Consider the following 16113-nt stretch of genomic DNA (forward strand, 5'->3'; position numbering starts at 1 on the left):
CTCTATTGGGTTTATAATTTTCTTCCTCAAAATTTATCCATTGGGTTTATAATTATCTGATATGTTTTCGTAATTTTTTTTGTGAATTTTTTTTGATAGGTAAAATAATTTTTTTTCTAGAAAATTATTTGTTGGGTTACATTGTTTTTCCTCAAACGAAGTTTTGTATTTATTTATCTGGCTATTGGATTTTGTTTGATTTTGATTGATGTTTTGCCTAGAAGTTTTTATTGGGATTTGATCAAAATTTTACGTCAAAATTTTTGTTGATCTTATTGTCAAATTTTCTCTTAAAATACGATGCTTTGTAAACTTAAAATGACAATATCTTGTAGTTCGAGGCATCTTGCTCATCTCGAAAGTTTGGAAGTGTTGAGTTTATGGGATTGCTTTAAATGTATTAGCACTGCCTCAATGATATGGGTTTTTCAAAGGCAACAATCTCTCTCTTATTTATATTGTGGACGAGTCATGGAAAGACATGTCCCTTGATGAGACATGTCTATTCATTAACATATACTTTATTAATTAATATGACATATATACAGTTTTTAAAGTCTTATTATATTAATTTCTGTAACATAATAATTCTTAGAGCTCAATTTCTCTAATATAATAATTCCTCTATTGTGATAGCTTTGTATTTTCTTCCCATGATGACTCCCATGATCATTTCTTGACTTGACTCCGACAATTATCCCCACAGTTGCATCACCTGTGAGGACTGCAATCATGTTTGCAACAAGAACTTTTGTGCTATTTGCAGGTTTTCACTGTTCGTGCTTGTTTGCAGGTGTTCACTAGTCGTGCATTTTGTTAACTTTGCAGGTCCTCGTGTTTGCTCCTTTCACTATCGTGGGTTTTCTTTTGGCACTTTTGTTGCACTTCATCCTGCATGCTTCGTGGCTCCTCCTTCCTATTTTTGCCGTCACAGGTGGTGGATTGTGTGTTTGTTTCCACACGGGTTTCCTTGTTCGCGTTGCGGGTGTTTTTGTTTGCGTGTTTGCTTCCATGCGTTTGCCTTGCTCGCACGCGATAGTGTGCACTCCAGTGTTTGTGGGAAGTGGTTCTTCCCTCAACGTTACTGCAATTTGCTTGTTTGCTATTGTACAATCGTGCGATCTCTGTTTCTCTTTGCAAACTTGGTGTTCTCAATACGGGATTGTGTTTGTGTTTGATCTGATCTCCTTGTTGTCGAGTTGTGCGAGGTTTTTGCTCTGATTGTGGTGAGCCAACTATTTTCTCACTGTTCTCCTGTTTGACTCTACACGCACTCCTGGTTTTGTTGCACCTCTGTTGTTGTTCGGTTTACTTCTGCTCAAGCTCCTTCCTGGACCATCCTTCCCATGGGGACCTCAGTGCCTCCAGTCATGCCTGACTCTGTATTAGTCCTAGCTTCTGCTGCTATTAACCTACCAAAGGCTTTATGAAAGATTGATAAAACTGGAAGCTGAGAACCAAGGTCAGAGGGGTGCAATCCAAACACTGTCTGAGACCAGTGTTGCTATTAAGGTGCAGGTTGATTCTAACTCGTCAAACATTTCCAATTTCTTTGTCACTCTCATTTATGAAACAACAGACGTCAAGACCCACTTTGACACGGTCATAGAGCAGTTGGGGGACCTTGACACTTTTAGAGAACAAAATGAAATCGTGGTTAAACACACTTATCTTTTGTCTGAGATTGAGATAAAGGTCAAATCTTGGGCGTTTGTTTGCACTAATCTCGACTCCACTCTCTTGGGGGTGTGGAAAAGATTGTCCAAGGGAAGATTATTGAGGAGTGTTGGAGACAGGACCATGAGCTTAACCTCAGAGTTTGAGGCCTCCCTTGTTTCACTACTGATCCTATGAAAGCTGGACAATCCTTTCTTTGAGATCAGCTAGGCATTTCAGATATCACTTTACGCAGATGTTGGGTGGGACCAAATAGTACCCTCTTTTTTGCAATTCTTCTCACTTTTCAACAGGTTATGGGCTCTTAGATCGAAGAGGAATATATTCCCTCTTCATTCAAAGATCTTTTTAGATGAGGACCTTACTAGAGCACAGGTTGCTGGGTAGAGACATTCTAGGGGTTTGGTTGCGGAAGCTTGATGGGCCGAGAAATGGGCGGTGATCCAAAATTTTAGAGCTATTATATGGGATTCCTTTCCTAGTGGATGGGAACATAGACCGAATGACGGTCTCGCCAATAGTCACATGGTAGAAAACCTTCCTCCATTTCTCTCCATTTCAACAACTAGAATGTTAAGGGTATTCTTTGGTCATTACCTGGTCTGTCTTTGGATGCAGTTGGTTCGACTGATAATTTGGTTGTTGTAGAGACTCATGAGAGTCTAGTTTGCCCTCTCCCAGGATTTTTTGGATACTAGTGGCCATCTGTTTGCAGAGAGGAGGTTCAAACATCTAGTGGTGTCCGTGGTTCCGGTGGTATGGCTTGTTTGATTAGAGACGACCTTGTTAGTGCTACGTTGGTGGTTCACTCCGACACGTCAGCTAGATATATGTGGATCCAGGTCAGCCACACTAGTTAACATTTTAGAGACATCTTTATAGTAGTTAGTTATTTCTTGTCGACTACTTCTTCATATGCCATACTTAGCTCGGTGGATGGAGATCCCTTCTTTGATTTGTATGAGTGTATCTCCAAGTTTTCGAGCTTGGGCGACATCATCATTTTGGGTGACTTCAATGCACAAATTAGAGATCTTCAGATCCCTCCCATGACCGCACCTTGGACTTGACTTGTACTCGAGAGATCGATCCAGCCAATAAATATTTTCAATGCCACTCTTAGGACTTGCTTGGGCCTCTTTCATGTTATGGTTGCCATCACCTCCAGCTCTGTGAGTCTTTCGATTTGTTAATCTTGAATGGCCTCCCTTGCTTCTTGAGTTCTGAGCTCTTCACTGGCTGGTATCATTGTGGTGGTGTGATTGTGGTCGACTATGCTTTCGTGCTAGCCTGTTTTATTCTCTTAGTTGCTTCACCGTCATCTGCCTCCCTTTAGCCAACCACTCCATCCTTAGCCCTGTTGTTTGCTTCACCTCCCGCCCCCCTCCCCCTCTTCGCTCCATCTGCCGTTCTTACTCTCTGGCCCCTCTACCACTTTCCACTTCTCGGAGTGTGACAACTACCTCTTTACCCTCCATCTTAGATGAATTCCCCCCAGACTGCTTTTTGGATGCCTCCCATGCTGTGTCTGTGTTTGATCTTTTAGCTACTAGTATTTGTGAGTGTGCCTTCCTCTCCATCTCGAGCGACACTTTTCCCTCCCACCTCAACCCTGTTAGCCGAAAATCTTGTCCCATGAACTAGGTTATGACGACTATAAATCTTTTCACTACTCCTTGTGTGCTTTCTTCACTGCTCATTCCCCCTTGTATACTTAATTGTGTTCCTTGTACCACTACTTTCTTCGCTACAAGAAGTGATCGTTCATGGCTTCCCAATTTAAATCCCTCTATGACACACTCGTGACTTGAAAGTCTTCTGGCGTACCTTGTTCCCCTGTTAACCTCCCTCGCCCTCCACCCGTGACTCACACTTGTTGGTGTCCTATGCCATCGCCCTTTATGATATCCCGAGCCAGTTGCCTGCTCATCCTACCTCCCCCCCCTCCTCATTTTACTCCCTCTACCATTTGTGAGGCCATTAGACTCACGTGATGTAGCAGAGCTGCCAATGAAGAAGGATTTTAGGTTGAGCTTTTGAAGCTCTATATTCCAATTTTGTGATCCTTTCTTGTGGTGCTCTTCAACTGAGTGATTTGCACTGGGTTCTCTGATTCATGGCTGAGACATGTGATTTATCCAATCTATAAGTTTAGGTTAGTCTCAGACCCCAACAATTATAGAACCATCATGATTGGGCATACTTTTGCCAAGCTTTATGCCACAGTCCTTAATACTATTCTTTCCAAATAGCTTAATAGGATACAGTGTCAGAGTAGAGGGCATATTGGGTTACGTACCAATTTCTAGATTATTGATCACATATTTAAACTGCATGCTATCATCGAGGAAGCTCAGCATCGCGCTGTGAAAGTCTACTATTGTTTCGTAAATTTTCGTAAGGCTTTTGACTTTGCTCCCGATGTGGCCCTTTTATAGAGGCTCAGAGACATTGGTATTTTTGATATTCTTTTGATAGCGATGATGAGACATTATGAGACTGTGGCTGGCAGTACAGTGACTCCTGAGGGTTGCTCCGATCCAATTCACAGTACCATAGGGGCATAGTAGGGTTGCCTTGTCTCCCCAACTTTATTCAGCATCTATATTGATGAGCTCGAGACCTTCCTCAGTGAGGCTTCGCTCCCCGGGGATGTTTGCTACTTACACTAGGTTCTGATCTCCATTCTCGTCTTTGCCGATGATGTGGTTCTTTTAGCCTACTCTCCGGAGGGGCTCCAAAGGCTTATTGATGGGTTGGCCTCTTTCTGTGACCAATGTTAGCTTGTAAACCTGAGCAAGACTTGGGTTATGGTCTTCAACTGTCTAAAGACCTTGCATCTTCACTTTAGCTTTTACGGTCAAATGATCGAGATTGTTTCTTCGTACACTTATCTTAGGGTCAAGTTCTCTGTTCCCCACTTTAGCATAATGCCAAACTACTTGCCTAGGGTTGCCAAGGGGTTGGGTTCTATTGCCCTTTTGGAGAGAGTGCTTCCAGCATCACTTTCAGGACACTGGGTTCAAGTTATCTCTCTTGGACTCTTTGGTCAGACCGACAGTCTTTGGGCATTCTCTTTTCAATTCTGATTGGGCATCGACCGAGCCGGTCCAGACCCTTCTACTCCATCGGATTATCAGATGTCACTGCTACACTCCACATAATATTATTTTGGCCAAGTTTGGGGCTCACCCTTTCAGGCTTAGCACTATCTTTTATTTCATTTGGTTCCTTCATTGCCTCAAGAGCTTTGTGGACTGCGCAAATGGTCGCTATAGATGCTCTTGCCTCTCATATTATTCCTTTGTTGATATTGCCAAATCCGATTTGATGACCCGAGCTCGCTGTTGGCACTATCTGGATTGACATTGACTGTCTCCTTCTTTCGTCTATTGTTTGTTTCTTTTCTTTTCTTTCTTATTTGTTCCTTCTTGGACATCATTTGGTGCTCCCGCTAGGCTATTCTTCATCCTTGTTGTATCTTCTAGTCCCTTGGACCCTTTAGTTGGTCTCTTGCTAGAAATTAATAACATATATCTTATCTTTTATAATATATATCTCATATATAATGAATATATATATCTCATATATAATAAATATACATATATCTCATATATAATAAATATATAGATGTATATATATCTACAATAGTATTATCTCTTAGGTTTATTTGACTGAGCTACCAAACATCAACGCTCCCTCTTACCTAGGGAGGATAAAAACAAGACATTTTTATTACTTCAATGTAAAATCAACAATGGCAATTTTTAAGGATATCTTCAATCAAAAGATATCCACCATTTAGATATCATCTCATGATATCAAGAGTAATGGCCTCAGAATATCAAGTCACATGATAATCACCAAGTACTCAAAAATGCCCATAGATAATGTATCCTCAATAATACTTACCGCTGAAACATTCATGGTCTGTTCAAGGAACTTAATCCACCATCCAAGATATAATCTATCATGATTTGTCTCAGACATCACAAGATGTCCATCACAATAGAAGGCCATGGTCTGTTTAAGGAACTTAATCCACCATGCAAGTTATAATCTATCATGATCTGCTTAGACATCATAAGATGTGCATCATAGTAGAAGGTTAAGTTATTGAAAGATTGTCAGCTTTGAATAACTTCTACAGATACAAGTGATAATCACTTGGAAGTTATCACTTTCTCATGATGTACACAGGGGGTGGGCCCATTGAAATCATGTAGTCACACACATGGATTTTTAGACTCCCTCTAAATATCAATCTTCAGCCTCTAATGAAGTGTCAAGATTCCCTCTAAATTTGATATCTTCCTTTTCTTGCAAGACCATTGTCGCAAAAGATCAAGGCAAATAGCTCTTATAGTACATATAGAAATACAAGTTAGAATGTCAACCTTAATTGGGATGTTAGTAATTTAAATCATGCCTATTACTAACAACAACATAAATGTATAACATTACTCTTTATTTTATATTTTCAATAATAGAAATAAGATAACATAATACTTAAAGTTTATATAAATGATGTATAAAGTTAAAATATAATTATACCTTATCTTTACCTTTTATACTCTCGTAACGGATCTCTTTATATTAAATCTTACTACAGTTAATTCCTGCAGTTAATGATGGGTCCCTCTATACCTGCGTGGTGTGCATAGTTGTCAAGGAGTATTCATTGCATCCTCAAATCTCCTTATTTAACAAATCGTGGTGGGTTCACCTTTTCAACATGGCCACCAACCAACTGTGGAAGTTGTGTTCAAATCTGCTTTGTTTCCCTTCTATTAGATTTTCATGTGCTGACATGGCGCAATGCATCTCCCCTTATTACAGGTCATCTCCTTCTAAATTGAACATAGACTTCAAATTGCATTTTCTATATATCTTCTATTATCTCATGCCACCTCATATCTACTTTATTAGATACATCTTGCTCTCTCTTTTCATATAGATCTTCCATCTTATATTTTATATTTACCCTATATTGATATAGCAGTGTCCATTTGCTACCCCCCCATCCCTGAAATTGGCAAAATTTCTTGCCATCCCAGAAACCCGTCTCACCGTCTCCTGTCATCCTTGTCCTGGAAACTCAGGGGAAGACAATTTCTTTTAGAAACATCATCTTTATAAAATTATAAATGGAGCATTTATCTCCTCTGTTTAATACAACAACATTGTTTTATCATAGTAGTTATAGACTCTTATTATTAGTAATATTATAATTTCTCTCATTATTATTGATATTCTTAATGACGATAATGCTGTCATTGATTATCGTATTGCTTATAGTAATAGTTATGCCAAGTTCAATATTTAGTTCAAAATGATTAAAGCATACTTTTATCATTAAAGTCAGAATTGCTAATGGCCTTTTTAACTCTAGCATCACACATACGTAAAACTAGTTCATTGCTTTCTCTGTAGTTAACGCCCACTGAAAACCACATTTTTCTCACTTTATTATTCAACCAATTTTGTCACCCCTATTGGAATGTTGATATTTATCCACTATGGCTGATCCACCTCAGTTTGTTTTCTAGAATTTTGACGGAGCTCACAATTCTTGGCATCTGGGGAAAGTATATCTTCAATACCCATAATATTTAATGCTTCTTTAATATATTCAACATGACTATTGGTTGACCAAAGCTTGAAATGTATTGCTTGGCTACATAATGTGTAAACAACAACTGCAACTTGTACCATTCACCCACAAGATATACTAACTGGATTAATTGTTTAATGATCTTACATCAACAATTCCCCTTATGAATTTATACATAATATTTGTTGTTGTGTGGATGAAGTCAACATTCTTTTCCTTAAGTGTTTTATGAATTGCCATAATGTTTCTCTCTTCTTGATAATTAAGGGCTAATAATTCTATCATTTTTCTCTCTCTTTCCAAATTATCACAATGGGAGTCCTTGGTAGCACTTTGCAATCTATGCACAAGGTGTGCCCGTAGGACATTGTGGATATCCAAATATACCAAATTTGCCTTGTGTTTTAATGCAGTTTAAAAAAATTTCTTGTCTTAAATTTGTGTAGCTAAAATCCTATTCATCTTGGATAGTTGAGGTTTCCACAACCATCATCCTAATGCCAACCTTTAAGAGGATTTGTCAATTCCATATTGAATGTGTAGAGGTTTGGTAATAATTCACTTATAACCAAACCCAATATAGACTGTGATAGTATTATTTTGTGGTTTTGAACTTTACAAACCTATTATAATAGTTTCAAATTTTATTTATGTACCCAATTTTTAGAAAATGCCATCCAATTTGTGTACTCGTCTCTTGTACATATCCCTTTATCTATATTTTGGAAATCTTCACTCTTTGTTTAGAAGTTGCTTGCAATTGCACTAAAAGCAAGGAATGGCCATTAATTTGAATAATAAATTAAGCTAGAAAGTGATGCAACTTAATCATTATATTGTAGAAGTGGATATAACTTAATCTTTATATAGACATTGATATGTCACTTGACACCTAAATTGAAGAGCTACTCTGTTGCCATCTCCCAGAGAGGGAAAAATGACAAAAATACAAAAATGGGTACCTATTTCACCTAGACTAGAAAGCATAGTGCCGTGGTTTGCCAAAGGAGCTCCTGTGGTGGTATGCCCAATAATGTAGATCATTCAAACATACAATGATGCATTGACTACCACCCAAAATTGCTTAACTTTGAACTCGAATGGGCTTAGCATAATGCCAATAAAATTTTCATTGAAAACTTCATTGGTCTTTGCCTTTGTGGGAATTGTAAAGGAGCCATTAAAGGCGAGCATTCAAAGGGAGACAATTTTCTTTTGTGTCTATTCCTCTATTGTAACATTTTCAAGGTCTATAGTGGGAAGGGCCTCATGTTTGAACCATAGAGGGATCCAACCCCATCTTGTGATACTTATTTTTGTGGTGCTCAAAATAAGGGGGACTCCCTTAAGATATTTTTCCTTGTTGTGCGTAAACCATTTAGGGCTAGAGGATTGGTCCCTTCTTTGTTCTTTTTCTCTAGAGAGCCATCACATGAAGCCAAGGATCCATGGGCCAAGGGTGATTGTGAAGCATCAGAGAAGTGACTTTTGGGCTGCCATGAAGGAAAATCTACACTTGAGAGAGAATCTTGTGAACTGTGCATGAGGGTGTGGAGGTATATTTGAAAACAAGGCTTGTGCCCTAGAAGCAAGAGAATGCAATCTAATAGTTTAGGGAGGAGGTGCCTTAATGATCATCTCTATCATGGGGCTTGTTTACATGACTTTTTTTATCATGCCTAGGGGAAGGGTAAATCACAGTCTAATATTGTAAGGAGGAGCTTGCAATTTTCATGTGCTAAAGACAATGTCTATTACAGGGCTCATGCATCTGCCAACATTTGCAAATCTTTCTTGAGACAAGATCCAGAGTGAAATCATCTATGAAGCTTGCACTTGGGTTTGACAAGGCATTAAATCTTTATTCAAGAGCAACAACTCTCTTTAGAATTTCACAACTTCCTTGCATTGTCCTTTATTGATGTATATATTTTATACTGTATAAAGATTTTGGATTAATGTTACGTTTTCTACCCCATCAAGTATAGCCTGGAAAGTAGATAATAGTAGTATCTCCAGCATAGAGACTGAATTCTTCCATAATTATCAATGGATTAAGGATTGGAATGACTTAGTGCACCTTGGAAAGACTGTGCAAGGAATGTATAGAGTGCCCCATTAAATGCCAAATAAATTACTTTAGGAATTTGCATAAAGTTAGGGCTCCTCATGTTTCTAAGATTGCATTGCATGACATTGGAAGCTACCATGGAAGGAAAATTGGCTTTGGTGAATAAACTATTAGAACTTTACATTAGATGGTTATGAGTATAGATACAATATGACTCTATAGCATCAGGTTCAATCAATTGAGAACAATTAAACTAACTAGCGAATTTCCAGCTTCTTTGTTGAGATAGGTGAGATATTAGGGTTATGAGAATATATACAATATGAACTTCGTATCATCAGCTCCCAAGTGATTTTAAGAGAAAATAAACTAACTTATGGAATTTTGAACTTTTTTGTTAGAATGGAAAAATATTAAGTTTGGTACGAGGCAAGGTTTCAATGGTGTTATTCACTTCATATTATCTATCTTTGGCATGACAATTACCATCCACACTAATATTAGTGTAAATAACTCTTTTTGGAATTTCACAACTCCCTTGTATTGTCCTCTTTGTTAATGTATATATTTTATATTTAGTATAAAGCTTTTGGATTAATGACACAACATTTGCTTGTTTATGACACAACCTTCAGAGTCAAATAGTTTAAGGAGCTTGAAACTTGCATGTGCTTAAGACAATCTCTATCACAAGGCTTGTCTTTGAGACTGTCAACATTTGTAGATCTTTTCAGAGACAAAATATAGATTGAAATAGTCAAAGAAGCTTGCACTAGGCTTGGAAAAGGCATTGAATCTTTATTCAATATCGACAACTCTCTTTTGAATTTCACAACTCCCTTGCATTGCCTTGTTGTTAATGTATATATTTTATATTTAGTATAAAGTTTTCAGATTAATGACACGACATGTGCTACCCAATCAAGTGTAGCCTAGAAAGTAGATAATAGTAGTACTTCCACACATAGAGATTGAATTCTTCCCTGAGTATCAATAGAAGCTTAGTCTACTGTAGTAGGACTGTTGGCAGTGGGCCAATGTCCCGTGTTGGATTCACGACATGGTTTAACAATCTCCTACGTCTTATATAAGTCTAGTGGTTGTATTTGGCATTGATAGATCGATCTTTTGGTGCAATGATAACCCTAGCAGTTACCAAGTGGTATCAAAGCTTGGTCACATGTTCGAATCCTTGTAGGCCACAATGAGTAATAGGGAGAGGGGGATTGTTGGCAGTGGGCCAACGTCCCTTGATGGATTCGTTACATGTTTTAACGAGTTCATTTATCTTCTATAAGTCTAGTGGTTGTATCGAGCATTGACATGTCAATCTTTTGGTGCAACGACAACCCTAGTGGTTAACGAAGACTATGTGCAAGGAAACTATAGATTCAATGCATAATAGATTACTTTAGAAAGTTATAGAAAGTCAGACTTATTTATGTTTTCAAAATTATACTGCATGACATTAGAAGCTAGCATGGGAGGGAAAATTAGAATTTACTATAGAAGATTATGAGAATAGGTGCAATTTGACTCTATATTACCAAATTCACCAATTAAGAACAATTAAACCAATGAAACTCGGGGACTTGCACCCCCCTACACACATAACAGTGTAGGGAGACTTGTATGAGCTTAGAATAGTGCAAGGGTAGAGGGGCATTTAAGGAGAGCATTCAAAGGGAGCTGGTCTGTCTTTGTCTGTCTTTTTATCTATTGTAACATTTTCAAGGTCTATATTGCGAAGGGCCTCACGTTGAACCATAGAGATATCCAACCCCATCTTGTGATACCTATTCTTGTCTTGATCAAAATAAGGGGGATTCCCTTCAGACACTTTTCCTTACTGTTCATAAACCACTTAGGGCTAAAGGATTGATCTCTTCTTTGTTTGTCTTTTCTCCAGAGAGCCATCACATGAAGCCAAGGAACCATTGGCCAAGGGTGATTGTGAAGAATCTGAGAGGTGCCTTGTGGGCTGCCATGTAGGAAAATCTGTACTTGAGAGGAGATCTTGTTACTGTGCATAAGGTTTTGGAAGAATTCTGAAAGAAAGGATTGTGCTCTAGAAATAAGGGAATGGCAGTCTAATAGTTTAGGGAGGAGGTGTCTTAATGATGATCTCTATCATAAACGATCATCTCTATCATAGGGCTTTTTACAAGACTACTGTCATCATGCCCAAGGGGAAAGGTAAATGATAGTCTTATAGTTTGAGGAGGATTATATATATATATATACATGTTTTGACATTCAATGATATGGGTCAAACTTCATGCTTCATGGATACTAGACTAGGATTCAACAGATTCAACAAGTTGATTTTCTTTATGCCAAATTAGCGTTTTTTGACAAGTGATAATAAATGCTAAGTTACTAGATTCTCCTGTTTGAGGCTAGGTAATATTTCCAGTCCAGTTCTCCTCTAGGTTCAACCTAGGTTATTGTGGTTGGAATCCAGGTGCTCTTTGGGCCATGGCTGCAAAAAATGTGTACCACATGCCTTAAAAACATATTTTGCACCCTATAAATTACTTTCGAAAATACATTTTGTTACTTGTGCAAATTATGAATGAGGCATGTGGTATTTAATTTATAAATTATTGGCAATCATGGATATGAGTATCACGCTTCTATTTTATTATTATATGATTGAGTATGTATGAGAAATTCATAATAGATCAATATATCAAAATATATTCACATACACACACACAGACATGCGCATGCACCCACGCATGCTGCGCACGCACACTTGCGCCCACACACACACACACACACACACACACACACACACACACACACACTCTTATCTATTATGAGGGTGTGTGTGTGTTTGTGTATTTATTTGTGTGCTCATTCATACATACATACATACATACTTACATATGTACATATGTACCTATTTTTATGTATGTACTTACATACATAAAAAGTTGTCTAGATTTAGCCCAACTTCTCGAGTCTCAAAAATGGGCAGGCCTTGTTTAGGCCTGCTCAACCTGGAACTTGTGGGAACTTGCTAATAGTGAATGAGTAAATATAATTCAGTATCATGTCTATATGAATGTTCTATTCAAGTTTTGGTTTCGCTTCTCAATGGTCAATATTGAAGTTTAAGTTCCATAAATGTACTGTTATTTGATTTTCACGTAGCTAGAATGTTATAATGCTATTTTATAGGTTATTTTGTTCAGTGAAGTGGCTATAGATTTTGTTTTTTAAATCCAGTTTGTAGTCCAAAAATTTAGATGTATTATTATTCAAGTCTATTCCTGCAAGTAAAGTATATATACATTAGGAAAGTTCTGCATGCAAACTATAGTATATGCAACTAATTTTTAACCGCAATATACCTTGTTTTTGGGACTTTTCTTTTTGTTTATTGTTTTCTTTTTGATGTGTAGGAAGTTGGTGTTTTACAGCGTGTTCTATCGCCAATCCTCCTTGAGGCAGATGTCCAATTGATTTTTAGGTAAGAATTTTGAACGTGCTTTATGACTGGTATTTTAAGAATATTATTAGGAGAGAAAAATCAGTATTTGAGCGGGCTCCAATACTTGCAAGAGTACTTGAAAATTATAGGAAGGTTTTGTTTTTCAAGGAAAAACTATTAGATAGGTCTTGTAGTGTTTAAATAAGCATTAATAATTCAAACAAGTTATAGAAAATTAACAAATTTTCTGATGAAAAATATGTGCACCGGAAGGACATGAATCAATTTACAAGTTAAAAATCAACTTTATTTCATTTTGGATTAATTTTTTTTATTTGTTAAATGCTTTAAAAAATAATTTTCTACATAATATAAATTCCTATAATGAAAAATGTTATGTTTGCACATGCTATTAGTCCTATGATAAAAAATAGTGAATTGATGGAGGCTTCGAGAGGGCTCAGCAAATCGGCCAACATGGATTGCCCAACTACTTGATCCTTTCCTGTACATAAATAACTATATTTTTTGTACCATGCTTGCTTTATTATAATTTAAGATAATTATTGTACCTACAAAGGATCTGAGATGCAGAGTAGTTTTATTACATGGAGTGCACTGCTTAGGTAAATATAGAAAACTTACTGATTATTCAGATGTTATGTCAATTAAATAAATATATATGCTGTGCAATTTGCTAAAACCACTCAAATGGAGTGAGAAAGTCTCAGAGGTGAAGTAGGAGTAGGAGGCTCTGCGTTTTCAAAACAGGTGACATAAATTGAAGTTTTTAGGGGGGCATAGTTTAAACAACTTGTGACTTGAGGATTTGTCAAAATACAATGATTTGAAATACATGGATATAGGACTATCCTCCACAATGATTACATGATCAATATGAAATAAATATCAGCTGATTGAACATGATCTAGCAGCCTTCGAGAATATGTTTGTGTTTTGGAATTTCTAGGCAATGTTTAAATTTGCTATTTTGCAATTGTTACTTTCTGTTATCTTTCTGTTTTTGATTGGGAATCTAGTATATCTCACTGATAAGAAAAAATAGACCCGATCAAGATATGAACTAAATTACTTTTTTAAGTATGAAATTATCTTGAAAAATTAGATCCACATTCAGCATTGAATTATAAGAAATTTGTAGAAATAGAAATAATTCTATCTAGTTTTTTCCTATGAGCATCCACAAATTAGAGACTGCTACCTGATTTTGAATGCTGCTTTAAAGTTAGGCAAAGAATCTGCTTAGATCATTCTGAAACAAAAATTTCTTAATTGCTGTTTCATATCTCAATGTGAAATTAAAGCAAGCACTTGAAATTAAATTCTGTTTCTTGGAATATTCCAAGGGTTGCGGTACCGTGCCTGGAATATCTGGTCTTCCCTAGGGCCTAGGGTATGTCCCTCTTCGTAATTTCTGCTTCATTCAGCATTAACCACGCATACATGCACACACGCACACGCACACACACGCACACACACACACGCATGCATGCACACACGCACACACGCACACACACGCACACGCGCACACACGCACGCGCATGCACATGCGCACGCACGCACGCACACGCCCACACACGCACACGCACACGCACGCACACACACGCACACACACACACACATGAGATATATAAATAATTTATGGCAAATATTATATATATTTAATAATTAACTTATGTTGAGAGCGCGCGTACACACACACACACACGAGATATATAAATAATTTATGGCAAATATTATATATATGCAATAATTAACTTATGTTGAGTATATGTATACACACACACACACGCACACACACATATTTAAGATTGTTATATAACCATTATAATACATTGAGAAAATGTTATTTGTGATATAACAATAACTATTGGGAGTTAATACATTAACAAAAGACATGTCTCTACAAGAGATGTGCATTTTTTCTTTTTTGATTGGTAACATTATCAAGTTGGGATCACATCTGGGGGACACCATCCCCGTGGTAGAACATTACATTTTTATAATCCAATGAGCAGACATTAACGACTCAATTCATTGAAAATATCGCACAACTCATCACATTTTATCAAGAAATTTCATGTAGTTAGACAACGATCCCTTATCACTCCAATCCTTATCTCTCCATAGCTTCTCCTTATCACTCCAAGGCAATGAACTACCACCCCCTTATATCTCCCAATGCTAGTGACTAGTACTCCACCTCAGCAAGGTGTGAAAGTGTGCAGAACAACCCAACGAAGCGACTTAGATGGTGGATAGAGGCAGCACTTGCACAAATCGGGTGGACAGGCAGGACGGGTCCATTACACAACGACGAGGCCACCAATGCATGAACAATGGGTACACTTGGCGAAGCACACCAACTTACATCGCCGACGGAAATAAACACGGGCATCAACACCCTTAGATAATGCATGAGACCGTCGAGAATCGAACCAAAGACCTCTTACTACCGAGGCTCGTGACTTAACCGTCACGCTGTGTGGTCTTCCCCAAGAGATGTATATATATATTCATTAGAATAGTAACTTGAAACATATATAAAAATTCTAAAAGTGCTATTACAAGTTAAAGCATTTTGAAAAACCTGAGAAATCTAACATGGTATCAGAGTAGGACAGTAATTGGGAATACATCTACTACTGTAAACTCAATTCTTCAAGGTATTATGACCTTGAATCTCACCAGTCAGATCAATATACCATTACTTGTTAGTGTAACGTGGTCATTGCATTATAGGATACATTTTGGCTATGGTGTGATCATTACTTGGCTCATGTTTGTAGTGACGGGCTTATCAATGATGAATAATCATCAAGCATTTGACACCCAAGGGAATATTATTTAGTGCTTGTTGATAACAGATAATATTAAGACCTTCTATTGTGGCGATCGTTTGCGGATGTATAAGTGATATGATATTGGAGAGATATAATAGTGTCTAGAGATGAATATATATTGTCAAAGTTTAATTTAAATATTACTGTGATCATTGTTAGAGGAAATTAGCAATGCAATGGATGAGACCACACATACAAACTAAATATTACGGCATCACCAAAACTCGATACGTAAAAACTTTCATATGAGTCTTATTGATTCATCATACTAATTCATTGTACTATTACTTTGCACTAGAGCGACATTGCTAGTTCATTCACTGTTATTAAAGGTCACCATCAATATCAAAATAGTTGTGGATTGAAGGGTTGGTGACATGCCTTTCATGTGAGGACTAGCATTATTAGAGTTTTATTGAAGACTTGGGAATATAAGTGACATGGTGGA

The 16113-nt window shown here is 37.3% G+C and overlaps 1 protein-coding gene across 4 annotated transcripts in view; it reads left to right on the forward strand.

The window, feature by feature from the left end:
* Positions 1-16113, forward strand: part of VPS54 — a 163905-nt gene that overhangs the window by 120669 nt on the left and 27123 nt on the right. For all 4 annotated transcript variants that reach the window (XR_016355657.1, XR_016355658.1, XR_016355656.1 and 1 more), the window contains one exon: positions 12773-12840. Coding sequence is in view for 1 of the 4 variants with exons in the window: in XM_089798340.1 (XP_089654466.1) it covers positions 12773-12840 (68 nt within the window). In the remaining 3 variants the exon portion in view is untranslated. The remainder of the gene's footprint in view (positions 1-12772; positions 12841-16113) is intronic.

Source organism: Cupressus sempervirens, chromosome 8, assembly GCF_028749045.1.
Source record: "Cupressus sempervirens isolate cs-2001-9-10 chromosome 8, ASM2874904v1, whole genome shotgun sequence".
In the NCBI taxonomy this organism is placed as follows: domain Eukaryota; kingdom Viridiplantae; phylum Streptophyta; class Pinopsida; order Cupressales; family Cupressaceae; genus Cupressus; species Cupressus sempervirens.